At 39.3% G+C, this 16,073-nt stretch overlaps 1 protein-coding gene across 1 annotated transcript in view; it reads left to right on the forward strand.

Moving 5' to 3' along the window:
• The window catches only part of CEP128 (centrosomal protein 128), a 384,557-nt gene that overhangs the window by 65,440 nt on the left and 303,044 nt on the right, over positions 1-16,073 (forward strand). The window contains exon 10 of the mRNA XM_080673796.1: positions 6,294-6,410. Within this exon, the coding sequence (XP_080529922.1) occupies positions 6,294-6,410 (117 nt within the window). The remainder of the gene's footprint in view (positions 1-6,293; positions 6,411-16,073) is intronic.

Raw genomic sequence — 16,073 nt, forward strand, 5'->3', positions numbered from 1 at the left:
TCCAAAAATTTGAAGATAGTGTAAGGAGCCCCTGGGACAACTTCAAGCGTACCAACATCCAAATTATGGGGATGCCAGAAGAAGAGTGAGAGCAAGATACTAAAAACCTATTTGAAGAAATAATGACAGAAAACTTCCTCCACCTGGTGAAAGAAATAGACTTACAAGTCCAAGAAGTGCAAAGAACCCCAAACAAAAGGAATCCAAAGAGGACCACACTAAGACACATCATAATTAAAATGCCAAGAGCAAAAGACAAAGAGAGAATATAAAAAGCAGCAAGAGAAAAACAGTTAGTTACCTACAAGGGATCACCCATACGATTTTCAGCTGATTTCTCAACAGAAACTATGCAGGCCAGACGGGAGTGTCAAAAAATATTCAAAGTGATGAATAGCAAGAACCTACAAGCAAGATTACTCTACCCAGCAAAGCTATCATTTGAATAGAAGGGCAGGTAAAGAGCTTCACAGATAAGAAAAAGCTAAACGAGTTCATCACCACCAAACCAGTATTATATGAAATGCTGAAAGGTATTTAAGAAGAGGAAGAAGAAGAAAAAGGTAAAGATAAAAATTATGAACAACAAATACATGTCTGTCAACAAGTGAATCTAAAAATCAAGTGAATAAAAAATCTGATGAACAGAATAAACTGGTGAATATAATAGAATCAGGGGCATAGAAAGGGAGTGGACTGACAATTCTCGGGGGGTAAGGGGTGTGGGGGGTGCGGGAAGAGACTGGACAAAAATTGTACACCTATGGATGAGGACAGTGGTGAGGGGGTAAGGGCAGAGGGTGGGGTGGGAACCAGGTGGAGGGGAGCTGTGGGGGGAAAAAAGAGGAACAATTGTAATAATCTGAACAATAAAGATTTATTAAAAAAAAAAGGAACAGTGGCTTTGTAATATGGCTTGATATCTGGTATGTAGATCCCACCTACTTTGTTCTTATTTCTCTGGATTGCTGCTGCTCTTCGGGGTCTTTTTTTTATTCCAGATGAATTTTTGGAAAGTTCATTCTAGGTCTGTGAAATATGCCGTTGGTATTTTAATGGGGATTGCAATGAATCTATTGATTGCTTTGGATAGTATGGTCATTTTGATGATGTTGATCTACCAATCTATGAACATGGTATGTTCTTCCATCTGTTTATGTCTTTCTCTGTCTCTTTTTTCAGTGTCCTGTAGTTTTCCTCATATACGTCTTTTACATCCTTAGTTAAGTTTATTCCTAGGTATCTTAATTTTTTTGGTGCGATGGTAAATGGCATTGCTTTTTTAGTCTCTCTTTCTGTAAGTTCACTATTGGTGTAAAGAAATGCCATAGATTTCTTGGCATTAATTTTGTATCCTGCTACATTGCCAAATTCATTTATTAAGTCTAGTAATTTTTTGATGGAGTCTTCAGGGTTTTCTGTGTACAATATCATGTCATCTGTGAATAAGGACAGTTTTACTTCTTCTTTTCCAATTTGGATGCCTTTTATTTCTTCTTCTTGTCTGATTGCAATGGCTAGTACTTCCAGTACTATGTTCCTTTTCTTAGGGGAAATGGTTTTAGTTTTTGTCCATTGAGTATGATGTTGGCTGTGGGTTTTTCCTTATTATGTTGAGGTATGATCCTTCTATTCCCACCTTGCTGAGAGTTTTTATCAAGAAGGAGTGTTGGATTTTGTCAAATGCTTTTTCTGTGTCAATTGATATGATTATGTGATTTTCCTCTCTCAATTTGTTTATGTATCATGTTTATTGATTTGCAGATATTTTACCATCCTTGCATCCCTGGGATAAATCCTACTTGGTCATGTTGTATGATCTTTCTGATGTATTGCTCTATCCGTTTTCCTAGAATTTTGTTGAGGATTTTGGCATCTATGTTCATGAGGGATATTGGCCTGTAATTATCTTTCATTGTGTTGCTTTATCTGGTTTTGGTATTAGGGTGATGCTGGCTTCATAGAATGAGCTTGGAAGTGTTCCTTCCTCTTGAATATCTTGGAATAGTCTGAGGAGGATAGGTTTTAATTCTTCCTTGAATGTTTGGTATAATTTCCCTGTGAAGCCATCTGGCCACGGGCTGTTGTTTGCTGGGAGCTTTTTGATGACTGCTTCAATTTCTTCCATAGTTATTGGCCTATTTAGATGTTTAGATTCTTCCTGAATGAGTTTTGGAAGGTTGTATTTTTCTAGGAATATGTCCATTTCCTCCAGGTTGTCTAGTTCATTGGAGTAGAGTTGTTCATAGTATTTTTTAACAATTCTTTGTATTTCTGTGGGTTCTGATGTTATTTCTCCTCATTTCTGATTTTGTTTATTTGGGTCCTCCCTCTTTGCTTCTTGGTGAGCCTGGCTAGAGGTTCATCAATCTTGTTTATCCTTTCAAAGAACCAGCTCTTGGTTTCATTGATCTTTTGTAATGTTTTTTTTTCTTTTTGGTCTCTATGTCATTAATTTCTGCTCTGATCTTTATTATCTCCTTCCTTCTGCTCACTGTGGGCTTTTCTTGTTGCTCTCTTTCTAATTCTTTGAGTTGTAGAGTTAGATGATTTACTACCATTTTTTTTTTGTTTGTTTTTTGAGGTAGGCCTGTACAGCTATAAACTTCCCTCTCAGGACTACTTTCATTGTGTCCCATAGATTTTGGATTGCTGTGTTTTTGTTGTCATTGGTTTCCAGGATGCTTTTAATTTCTTCTTTGATCTCATTGGTAACCCAGTCATTATTTAATAGCATGCTATTCATCTTCCAAGTGTTTGAGATTTTTGGATTGTTTTTATTTTACTTTATTTCTAATTTTATGGCATTGTGGTCTGAGAAGATGCTTGGTATGATTTCAATCTTTTTGAATTTGGGGAGACTTTGCTTGTGACCCAATATGTGGTTTATTTTTGAAAATATCCCATGTGCACTTGAGAAGAACGTATATTCCGTGGCTTTGGTGTGAAATGTCCTGAAGATGTCAGTTAAGTCCATCTGATCTAGTGAGTCATTTAGGATTGCTGTGTCTTTGCTGAATTTTTTGTCTCGAGGATTTATCCAGTGATGTCAGTGGTGTATTAAAGTTCCCCACTATGATTGTATTGTTGTCAATCTCTCCCTGGATATCTTCCAGGAGTTTTGTTATGTATTTGGGTGCTCCTGCATTGAGTGCATATATGTTTATCAGGGTTATATCCTGTTGTTGTATCGATCCCTCTAGTATTATGAAGTGGCCTTCCTCATCTCTTGTTATGGCCTTCACTTTGAGGTCTATTTTGTCAGATACAAGTATTGCTACCCCAGCTTTTTTTTCATTTCTATTTGCCTGAAAGATATTTTTCCATCCCTTCACTTTAAGTCTGTGTGAGTCCCTTGTTCGGATGTGGGTCTCTTGTAGACAGCATATATATGGGTTGTGTTTTTTTTTATCCATTCAGCCACTCGATGTCTTTTGATTGGAGCATTTAGTCCGTTTATGTTTAAAGTTATTACTGAAAGGTACTTGTTTGCAGTCATATCTAATTTTGTGCCTGTGTTCCTTCTTACCTTTTTATTTCTTCTTTTTACTGCATTCCCTTTAGCATTTCTTGCATTGCTGGTTTGGTGGTGATAAACTCCCTTAGCCTTTTTTTGTCTGCAAAGCTCCTCATTTCCCCTTTAATTTTGATTGATAGTCTTGCTGGATAGAGTATTCTTGGATTCAGTCCTTTGCTTTGCAACACTTTTTATACCTCCTTCAATTCCCTTCTAGCTTGATGTGTTTCTGTTGAGAAATCATTTGATAATCTGATGGGGGATCCTTTGTAGTTAACTCTCTGTCTCTCTCTTGCCGCCTTTAAGATTCTCTCTTTGTCGTTAATATTTTCCATTGAAATTATGATGTGTCTTCGTGTGGGTCTTTTGGGTTGATCTTGCTTGGGACTCTCTGTACTTGTGTAACTTTTTTCTTCCCCATATCTGGTAAGTTTTCTGTCATTATTTCTTCAAATAGATTTTCTAATCCTTGGTGCTCTTCTTGTCCTTCTGGCAGCCCTGCTATACGTCTGTTACTTCGTTTCATGTTGTCCCAAAGCTCCCTTAGGCTCTCCTCCTGCTTTTTAATTTTTATCTCCAGTTGCTGTTCAGATTGAGCTTGTTTCTCTACCTTATCTTCTAACTCACTAATTTGGTCTTCTGCTTCTTCTAGTCTACTGTTGAAACTTTCCATGTTTTTTTTATTTATTTATTTATTTATTTTTTATTTTTTTTTATTGTAGCTCTATCACTTTTCATTTCTTCCTGATTCTTGCATACGTTGTTGATTTTCTCATCCATTTGATGTATGAATTCCACAACCATTACTCTGAATTCTTTTTCGGTCATGTTGCATGCTTCAATTTCACTAATTTCCTTTCTTGGCGACTCATTTTCTTTCCTCTGGGGATTGTGTCGTCTCCCCATTCTGACTATCACCAGATTTAAAGGTTTAAACTTCGAGGCCTTGTGCGGTGGGAGCTTTGCACCACCTGAGTGTCACTGAAGTGTTCCGACACTAACACGTGTGGCTGCCGTGTGTTGGTGGTAACCAGCCTCGCCCAGGGTCAGTGTTACCAGCATTCAGTGTGGTTTCGTGTGCGCACCTAGAATCACTGACCCCACCTACACTGCGCTGTTGGTGTGTGCTGCAAATCAAAGTCCCCTAGCATGTGCCAGGAGTCAGAGTTCCCCTGTTTCTGCAAGAATTGAGTATCAGAATCTCTGTTGCCTCGTGCAGCTTCTCGCTGAGAATCAGGGTCCCTGTGTGCGCATGCACCAAGAATTGGAGTCACTGGCTCTTAGTGTGAATGCGCTGTGAGTCAGGGATCCCAGGCGCATGCAATAAGAAACAGAGTCAAGTCAGTGTGCTCAGTGCTGCCTCCCGCTGGGAGAATCTGGGTCCTGGTTACCATGGGGGACTGGGTTGCACAGTAGCACTGTGGCGTGCCTGCGCTGTGGAAAACAGACTTCTGTGTGTGCTGCGGAAAACAGACTTCTGTGTGTGCTGCGGAAAACAGACTTCTGTGTGCTTTTTAGTATTTAGTCAATATTTTTTTCTCTTACAGCAGGTGCTGCATTTATTTCAGATGCAGTAGTAAATTGTTTGTTGGGATATTAGGGTTGATTTTCAGGATAAATTAGAAGCTTGATGCTGAGGGGTATTTTGAGTTTTTGTAAAGAACTGCGACTATCAGTGAATATCTGGTTTCTGAGCACTAGAAATTGGAAACACTATACTTATCAGTCTTAGTAAATAGTGCTGATTTTTTTGAGAATATTTTTGCTCAGACTTCATTGACTAATTAAACTTGTATTTACTGATGTGTTTTTTTTAAAAAAACTTAGTCTGAGGTATAATTTACAGTAAAATTAATCTGCTTTAAGTGTTCAAATTTTAGTAAATGTACTGAGTAGTGAAACCATCACCATAATTCAGTTTAGAACATAGTCATTGTCCTAGTAAGATCCCTAGTGATCAGGACCATTTTTGGCTATAAAATTGACAGAAAAATATTTCTTACAACAGAGCTGTATTTATTATTTAAAGGAAAGCAAATATATTCTGTTCACCAGCACCAAATAAACATATCATCGAATAGTGTAAATTTTATTTAGGGGACTATTCAGTGGTAACTCACAAAGTGTTTTTGAATTTTCCAAACTTTTAGCAAGGAAATCTACATCAGAGACGAAAATTCTTTCATGTTTATTTTAGAGAGTCCCAATTAATTATTTTTCAGTTTGACTTTAGTGTTTGATATTTTCAGCTGGTTTATTTTTAGCAGATCACAGTAGACAAGATTGACAAGCTAATGAAAATCCCTTTCAATTATTTGCTGCACATAAACATCAAAACCTCCCGAGGCAGGTCATGCTTATAGAGAATTAAAATGATAAAGAACTAAACAGATTAAACAGTTTATCAGAGTAAGAAATGAAGTAGCTTTACAAAATTGCTGTTTTTCTCCTGTTTCACCAGAGGGCACTCTTTTCTAGTTTATTGCTTTTAACGCTCACCTATTCAATTACTATTTTATGCTTTGAAAAATGCAAGTTCTTTTTTGGGATTCAGGTTTGGATTATTTGGAGACTAATGATTGTTTTTTAAAATATTTTTTAGTCAGTTTTTGTGTAATCTGTTTTATAATTGTGTCATGAAAAAGGGCTCTACAAACAAGCCAGTCTTAAGTGCTTTGGGCAGTAGTGTATCTGGCATAAATAAAAAATAGAGGTTCTTTAGGCTTCTTCACCTAACAGCTCTATAATGTCAGTACTTCTGTTTGTTCATGTTAAGGTTTCAGATCGGGTGGAGCGACGGCTGCAGGAAATAGAAAGGGAGATGCGCACAGAAAGAGAACTGGTGGAAAGACGCCATGACCAACTGGGACTTATTTCTTTGCAGCTACAAGAGGTTTGTGAAAAATACCTTCTCAGAATGTTCGTCTTGAGCTTAGATAACTGTTTAGCTGTTGCTAAATTATCACAATCCCTTAATTGTTGCCCTGTGACAGTTTAGTTCAGTCCACATGAGAAGTATAACATGTTGGTTATAGTTTCGTGAGAGAAGAAAGCCCTCTCAGGGTCAAACCCAGAATATACTGATTGCTAGCTGTGTCACGTGGGCCAGTTCCTCACCTTCTCTAGGCCTGTGGAAAGTGGAAATAATCGTAATTTTACTGTAATCAGATTGGTGCGAGGATAAACAAGTTAAGCAGTAAAGCAGTTAACATAGTGTCTGGCATGTGCTCAAAAAATGTTAACTGAAAGTATAATTACTCTGATTAATTTTCCTTGACATAACAGGGGTCAGCAAACTGGCCACAGGGACTGAATCTGACCCATTGGCTATTTTTGTAAATAAAATTTTATTGGAACACAGCCATTCCCATTCATTTCCAATTTGTCTGGGGTGCTTTTGTGACACAATGGATGTGTTGAGTAGCTGTGAAAGAGACTGTATGGTCCACAAAGCCTTTATAAGATATTGACTGCCTGGCCCTTTATAGAAACATTTGCCAACCACTGGATTAGACTGTCATCAAATCAATGAAAAATAGAGGTCACTTATTCTTTAGATACCATTTTATTTTGAAACTAGAGGCCTGGTGCACGAAATTTGTGCACGGGGGGAGGGGGTGTCCCTCAGCCCAGCCTGCACCCTCTCCAATCTGGGACCCCTCAAGGGATGTCCTAAACGGGCAGTTGGACATCCCTCTCACAATCCAGGACTGCTGGCTCCCAACTGCTCGCCTGCCTGCCTTCCTGATTGCCCCTAACCGCTTCTGCCTGCCAGCCTGATCACCCCCTAACCCAGAGGTGGGCAAACTTTTTGACTCGAGGGCCACAATGGGTTCTTAAACTGGACTGGAGGGCCAGAACAAAAGCATGGATGGAGTGTTTGTGTGAACTAATATAAATTCAAAGTAAAGGAGCGGAGGGGAGAGCAAGAGAACCCTCCGCTCTTTCGGCTCCGCGGGCCGGATAGAACAGCCAAACGGGCCGGATCCGGCCCGCGGGCCGTAGTTTGCCCATGGCTGTCCTAACTGCCCCCCTGCTGGTCTCGTTGACCCCTAACTGCCCCCTGCCAGCCTGGTCGCCCCCAACTGCCCTCCCCTGCTGGCCTGGTCACCCCTAACTGCCCTCCCCTGCAGGCCCAGTTTCCCCAACTGCCCTCCCCTGCATGCCTGCCTGATCCACCCCAAGTGCCCTCTCCTGCCGGCCTGGTCACCCCAACTGCCCTCCCCTGCAAGCCCGGTTGCCCCCAACTGCCCTCCCCTGCAGGCCCGGTCTACCCCAACTGCTCTCCCCTGCAGGCCTGATCGCCCCCAACTGCCCTCCTCTGCCAGCCTGGTCACCCCCAACTACCCTCCCCTACTGGCCCGGTTGCCCCCAACTGCCCTCCCCTGCATGCCCGGTTGCCCCCAACTGCCCTCCCCTGCAGGCCCGGTCTACCCCAACTGCCCTCCCCTGCAGGCCTGATCGCCCCCAACTGCCCTCCCCTGCTGGCCTGGTCACCCCCAACTACCCTCCCCTACTCGCCCGGTCTCCCCCAACTGCCCTCCCCTGCTGACCTGGTTGCCCCCAACTGCCCTCCCCTGCTAGCCTGGTCACCCCTAACTGCCCTCCCCTGCAGGCCCGGTTGCCCCAACTGCCCTCCCCTGCAGGCCTGATCCAGCCCAATTGCCCTCCCCTGCCGGCCTGGTCACCCCCAACTGCCCTCCCCTGCAAGCCCGGTTGCCCCCAACTGCCCTCCCCTGCAGGCCCGGTCAACCCCAACTGCCCTCCCCTGCAGGCCTGGTCGACCCCAACTGCCCTCCTTTGCAGGCCTGTTCGCCCACAACTACCCTCCCCTGCCAGCCATCTTGTGGTGGCCATCTTTGACCACATGGGATGGCCATCTTGTGCGAGGGTGTGAGGGTTAATTTGCATATTACCTCTTTATTATATAGGATGAGGAGATGCTTTGAGACTTGAAAATAGCCTAATATCACACCCATGAATTTTTGTATCTAGTATTGATTCTTGCATGAGACACTTATTATTAAAAGTGATGCTAAATAGTGAGTTTTTTAAAAGTTTCATCATTGTCCACATTTATTTTTTTGGAATTCTATAATAAGGAAAGGATTGGTCTTTTTCTTCATTCATTCATTTTTATTGGTATAGATTTGTGAATTCTTATTTTATTATATTGGTTATGTTTTATTATTATAGAAAATAAATTTGTCAAAATTCCCTTAAAATGTTTTTTAGATTTATACAAAAGGTATAAAAATTAGAAACAACAAGGAAACAAAAAGATTAAAATCAAGAGGAATTGTTTTCTTTCGCCAAATGGTTTTCTCCAAAAGTGATGTTCTACAAACGACTCATGTGTGCGTGGAAATCATTACCCTTATTAATTGACAGATTAACAGAAACTTTTAAAGATATACTGCTGCTTGAAAATTAGGAACAAAAATTGCAACCCTGAAATTATATGTAAATTGATAGAAAAATCTGCTTTTGTTTTCTAAAATTCCACTTTCCTTCATTTCACAAAAGGATGCATACACTTGTTAGTTGGTAATTACTTTGAAAAGGATACTTAGTTGAATAATTAGATACTGCATGTGGGTAGCCTTTTTTTTTTTTAAACATTGATTTTTATACATTTATTCTCAAAGCAAATTGCATCTGGTGAGCATAAGAATAGTACTGAAGAGACAATTGCTCTTTTTTCAAGAGAAAATTAGAAAAATTTTCCGTACTTATTTTCTTCTCTCTGCAGAATGCCCAAAATTACAAAGAAAGAGGGGGAGGAATATTGCTTCCCACCACCTTTGAGAAACCAGGGCCTGAATATTTGCAGTGTAATTGTCAGTTTGACTAAAAGCTTGAGGTGTGATTTGAAATGCCATTTCTGACAATACAGTAGAGGATCACTATTGATAAGAAATGTTTAATTTCATACTTTGTCACTTTAATATACATGATGACCTATGTGCTTATAAAAGGTGGTTTTGGATTGAATAGTGCAGGGAGGATTAATTCAGGCTGATGCATTTCCTCCTCCCAGGTTAAGTGGCTCACACTTTTCTGGAAAGGTCATGTTTAAGGAGAGAAACACTGCTTTCTTTTCAATATTAAAAAATACTTATGGAAACACTTGTACTGTGTGATAATGGTAATCAGTGTGTTTTGTTTCTGGCTGGCTATGGAGAGAAACTAAATCTGCACGTTTAGCCATTCTGCCTCCCTAAAATGTATAATTCAATGTTAGTGAAAGTTATGACATTTAAAAGTTGTTAAGAGATTAGGAGCAATTTATTAAAAATTACAGGATGTCAGAGATTTCTAGGTATAAGGTCATATTACAGGGAGGCCATCTATGGCTTGGGCTGAAGCCTACTTCTTTAGCCTACTTAATGAGACCCTTAGGTCCTCAGAGCTTTATTTGTTTCCATTTAATTATAAAACAATATTTATTAATCTTTGGAAATCAGATGAGGAAGAGCTGCTCTCCTTTTCTTGTATAGAGTTTTTAAGGAATTGTTGACTCTTTTCTGTTTTTTTATTTTATTTTCTCTATTGGTCTGAGCAAAGGGGCTCTGCATACTCTGGAGTCAGTCCACTTCCTTTTGAACCTCACAGGGGTCCTCAAACTACGGCCCGCGGGCCACATGCGGCCCGCCGAGGACATTTATCCGGCCCGCCGGGTGCCGCTGCCTGTCCTGCTTAGCAGCTGACTCGTCCTGGGCCCGCAGTGCGCATAGGAATTTGTTCATAGTTTTTTTTTTAAACTATAGTCCGGCCCTCCAACGGTCTGAGGGACAGTGAACTGGCCCCCTGTTTAAAAACTTTGAGGACTCCTGCCAGTGCTTATGATGTCACGTGAATGTCAGGTTTCCCTAATTCTGTAGGGATTTTCACTGGCCTTCGACCCCTCATATCACAGGTCAAACAACTTTGTTTTGGTATCTCAATAGAGGTCTCTTTAGAGAGAGGAATGTTTTATATTACTTTTGCAATAATATTCTTTTCATATATCTTTCATTTTTGAGTGGCTATTCTAGTACTCTGAACTTTTATTAATGAAATTCGAATATTGTTAAGCTAATAACCATCATCAACCTTTCTTTGTTGAACCATTATACAAATAATAAAGTGTTTGTTTAACATTAAGGTGCATTTATCATATTAACAGACTCCTTTCGATCATATGCTTAATAGTAAGGTAACCTTGATTAGTTAAATTTAGTGGAGTGGGTAGGGATGGTGGGTACTAGGATCATGAAAGAGGTTTTTTAAAACTCTTTTGCAGGTCCAAAATTCACATAAAATCTTAGATAAAACTTCTAACTTTTCACTGGCATTTTTGAAATTTCTGACTTGGCTTTTACTAGCAGTTTTTTATAAATGGAATGTTATTTCTTCAACTTCAGTTGAATTACTTAAAATGAAAAACAGGAGATAAATGCTGGGTGTATGTTTGTATATGCTTTTCAGAGCATTTCATAGCATATTGAAATGCTGATTCCCTCATCTACCCCCATCAAGAATATTGGCAGTGGTTGGCAAACTGTGGCTCGCGAGCCGCGGTTTGCCGCTCTGTTGACTAATGAGTTTGCCGACCACTGACCTAGACTCTTGATTCCAATAATTACAGGCTGTTGTTGTTCTTTGTGATTAAGCCCCTACCCCAGTGGTTGGCAAAGGCATTAGTCAACAGAGCTGCAAGCCGCATGTGGCTCGCGAGCCGCAGTTTGCCGACCACTCACCTAGGGTGATTGAGATGCCTTAATGTTTAAAGGTGCTTCACGGAAAAGTCTATGAGGTAGGCGAGGCATGGAGTCTTAATAGAAGATGGTGAAGATTAAGTGAGGAATTAAGTGCAGGGTAGGAGCTCAACTCAGTGGTTTTTCAATCTAGAAAACCAGATTATGGGAGCTTCATCAATAAAATAAGGCCATTTGCAGAAAAGTTAAAGTAATTGATATTGGCTTTTTTCAATATTTTTCTTCATCTTTTGGCATTGGTACCATTTATGAAAGACCTAATAAAGAAGTGGCTATTCATTCCTTCCCAGAAATGTTACTGTGGCTCGAGACCCTGAGTAAAATGGACACTTCATGTAAGAAAAGCCTTGGGTACTATTTATTAATGTATTTAGTTTGGAGTCATTAAGGGAGAAGTTTCCAAGGAAGCCAAGAATGTTTTTCTAATGTCCTCTTAATAGCATTAGCATTTCCCTTGAGACTTCTGTGTCTAATCAGAGGGGATCCTAGTTAGACAAATGTTCTAAAGTGGTCTCATTAACCCCTTCTCCTGAACTTCCTTGATCACTACCCTACTTGGTTTGGAGATGTAGATTTTGTACTCCACTTCACTTACCTTTCCAGGGCTGAATTGGAAAACTTTTGCTTGGCCATTCACTTTACCCTCTTCTTGTTCCCATAGTCAATGCCCTCCTTTTTTTAGATATCCTCCACATTTTCAGATACTTATTTCATAACACAAGCCTCCCTTTCCCCACTGATATTTTTAGATATCTTTTATTTTTATTTTTTGTTGATCCTTATTTGAGGATCAACTTTTCCATCAATTATTACAGAGTGGAGCGGGGGAGGGGGAGACAGAGACAGAGGAACATCGATGTGAGAGAGACATTGATTGGGGCCAGGGATCAAGCCTGCAACCAAAGTATGTGCCCTTGACCAGAATTAAACCCTGGACCCCTTCAGTCCTTGGGCCGACACTGTGTCTACTGAGCCAAACCAGCTAAGGCTAGATATCTTTTATATAAATGCCCATTGAATTGCCCTCACATTGACCATCCCAATAGCCGTCTTGGGTTTTGAGAAAAGGGAGGTGGAATTTACAAGTAAATGAGAGTTTAAAAATAACACAGAAGTTCTGTGGAAAGCACAAGGAAAGCTCATTATTTTCCTACTCCTTAGGACACGAGCTCTAGAACTCAACCCTTTGTCAGGCCCCGGTGACCAGGTGGGTAGTAGGCAGAGAGGAACACAGGCACTGAGGCACTGGGTGTCACAGTAGGACAGCAACACAGGTGCTGCTCTGAAGGAAAACGTGTGCATCAGGAGAACATTTGAAAGTTCCTGCTCTAGTGTTTATTCTTCCTGGGTGAAGCTATGTGTGTAGGATAAGTCTGGGCCTTATTTTGAGCTACACTTTTTATTCTTTTAATAGTTCCCAATGCCATCGACTACTTTTTTTCCTTTTGCAAAGATGGCTTTTTTCCTCCACATTGTTCAGTTTTTAGAAAGTGATAATTATATGAAGTTTTTTGTCTTAGGTTGTTACTGTTACCATATCTTGATGTGTTGTCTGTTTCAATTGTACTCGTTTTGAGCATTTTGCATTTCTAGCATTTAATACAATTTGCACTCAGTAAGTATTTGCTTAATGCATTAAGTAGTAGCCATATTAATACATTGTTTTGATCCAATGTAAAAAGTATTTATTCACATATAATTTAATTAAATGCATAAGTAAATGTGATCATATCACAATTGATCAGACAAGCATTCTCTTTTTTAATGTATATTATTTACTTGGCTCATTTTCCCCTTGTCCCTTCCCCTTTGCTCTCTCATCAACATTCCCCCTACTCCCTAAAAAAGAAAAAAGTGTAAATATCCTGGGATATAACCCTTGATATTTTTCCTTGTGCTCTAAATTATCCTGGACAGACATATATAGACTATATACACCTTTGCATACATAGGTGTTTTCTTTCTTTCTTTCTTTTTTTAAAATCCTTGCCCAAGAATGTTTTTCTATTGATTTTAAGAGAGAGTGGAAGAGAGAGTGAACGATAGAGAGAAATATCAATGTGAGAGAAACACATTGATTGGTTGCTTCCTGCACGAGACCCGATGAGGGCCCAGGCTGGGGAGGAGCCTGCAACCATATATGCCCCTGACCGGAATCGAACCTGGGGCCCTTTGGTCCACAGGCTGAAGCTCTATCCATTGAGCAAAACTGGCTAGGGCTGTGTGGTTTTTTGTTGTTGTTTGTTTGTTTTTGTTTGAGCAGGAGAAAGGGGAGAGGGAAGGAGAGAGAGAAAGAAACATCAGTTTGTTGTTCTACTTATTTATGTATTCATTGGTTGATTCTTATATGTGCCCTGACTGGGATTCAACCTGCAACATGGGCATATGCGGACTATACTCTAACCAACTGAGCTACTCTGCAAGGCCATATAGGATTTCTTTCTTTCTTTTTTTTTTGTATGCTTTTATTTTTGATATGATCACATAATATATATGTATATTTATGCATCTTGCTTTTTTCTCTGACCAATACTTTCTGGAAATTTCTCCAACTAGTTGATATAGTTCTTACTTAATCTTTTATTACTACAGATGGATGCTTTATTATCATAGAGATTACCAGGTTATTTTTCCAAAAGGTTCTAACTCTTCACATTTCTGTCGGCAAAGTGGTTGAGAATGGCTCTTTCCCCCACATTTCTACCAGTAGTAATCATTATAGTTTTTATTTTTGCTGGAGTGATAGGTATAAAGTGTTAACTTATTTTTATGTTCACTTTCATTTCCCGATATGAGCATCTTTTCCCATATTTGTAGCAGATTTCATCTGTGCCTGTACAGATCACCTGGTTATCTGCTCATTTTAAAATACTGAACTATTTGTGCTTTCCCCAGAATTTTTTTTTTAATGGTGGGAGGAAGTAATCTAAGTTTTTTTGTTTTGTTTTGTTTTTTGTTTTGTTAATCCTCACTTGAGGATATTTTTCCATTAATTTTTAGAGAGAGTGGAAAGGATGGGGAGAGACAGAGAGAAAAGCATCGATGTGAGAGAGACACATCTATTGGTTGCCTCCCGCAGGTGCCCTGACCAGGGCTGGGCATTGAGCCTGCCACCAAGGTATGTGCTCTTAACCGGAATCGAACCTGGCCCCTTCAGTCCGAGGGTCAAACTGGCTAGGGCTCTAAGTTGTTTTTTTATATGACAAATCAGTTACCTCAGCATTATTTTTGAATAAATTGTTTTTTCCCTCTGATTCTAATGCCACTTCCACTATGCATCTAGTTTCCCGTGATATCTTCTGGGTTCTATGTGCATTGTATTGATCTGTTTGTCTATTTCTGAACTGTTATCATTTTGTCTCAATTATTATAGCTTTTATTATATTTTGGTAAATGATAATGAAAATCTTTCATATTTTATGAAATATTCTGCTGGCATTTTGATTGTAATTGTACTAAATATAGATTAATTGGAAGAGAACATGTTTTCCAATGTTTTATAATTTTCTATATAAAGGTCTTATACTTCTTTTGTTGGACTTATTCTTGGTACCTATGGTTTTATTTTGTTTTGTGAATGGGATATTTTCTTTTATTTCATCTCTCATTGATTATTTGTAGTATATAGGGGTGTAACTGGTTTTATATGTGGTTGCCATATACAACAATTTTGTTTGATGATCTTATTAGTTCTGATGATTTGTTAGTAGCTTTACTGACATAGTATCTACTGTGTAGGTAATCGTATCAGTTGAAATGAAAGGAAATTTAGTCTCTTTATAATTATTTTTGTTGTTGTTTTATTGCACTGGCTAGAAATTCAAGTGCAGTGTTGACTAAAAGCAAAGATGGCATGAATCCTTGCTTTATTTCAGTATATATAGGGATAGTTTTAAAGTGTTAACTCTGTTGTATGGTATTTGCTCCTGGTTTTGAGTGCTGTTTTTTAAATCAGATTAACAACATTGGCTTGTATTTCTTGTTTGCCAAGAGAGGGTTGTTGTTGTTTTTAAAATTATGAATGGGCTGTGAAATATATCAAATATTCTTGCTGCTATTTCTTAATATTTAAATGTAGTTGACTCTGTCAATAGATATTGAGCTCTCCTCCTTGAATCCCTGAGAACTATATTTTGATGTGTTTTTTACGTATTGCTAAATTAATTTGCTAGTGTTTTCTTCAGGATATTTATATTTGTGCTTATGGTTGAGGTCAGTGATAATTTTCTTTGCACTGTTCTTTTTGCTTTTGTAAGCAAAGTTACATTAATCTCATAAAATGAATTAGGTAGATTCCTTCTTTTTTTATCCTCTGGATCTATGAGGAGGATTGTCTATTACATGAATGTTAAAACTCACCCATTCAGTCATTTGTACCTGTTATCTTTTAGGTGGCTGAGATTTTTAGTTCACTCTTTTTTGGTTACATAGCCTTTTTATTTAGAAATTTAGCTTGACAATTATTCATGATTCTGTAAATTAACCATTTTATCTGTGTTCTGTGTTTTGAAATGAATTTAAAGAGGCAACCGTAGCCCTGCTTTATTATTTTTCAATCTTTTTCTGAAGCTATATCCTGTTCCTTCAGTATTATTTAATTACTAGAGGCCTGGTGCATGAAATTCGTGCACTGGGGGGGTGTCCCCCAGCCCAGCCTGCACCCTCTCCAATCTAGGACCCCTTGGGGGATGTCTGACTGCTGGTTTAGGCCCGATCTCACAGGGATCGGGCCTAAACCGGCAGTCAGACATCCCTCTCACAATCCAGGACTTCTGGCTCCTAATTGCTTGCCTGCC

Source organism: Plecotus auritus (genome assembly GCF_963455305.1).
Source record: "Plecotus auritus genome assembly, chromosome: 1".
In the NCBI taxonomy this organism is placed as follows: Eukaryota; Metazoa; Chordata; class Mammalia; order Chiroptera; family Vespertilionidae; genus Plecotus; species Plecotus auritus.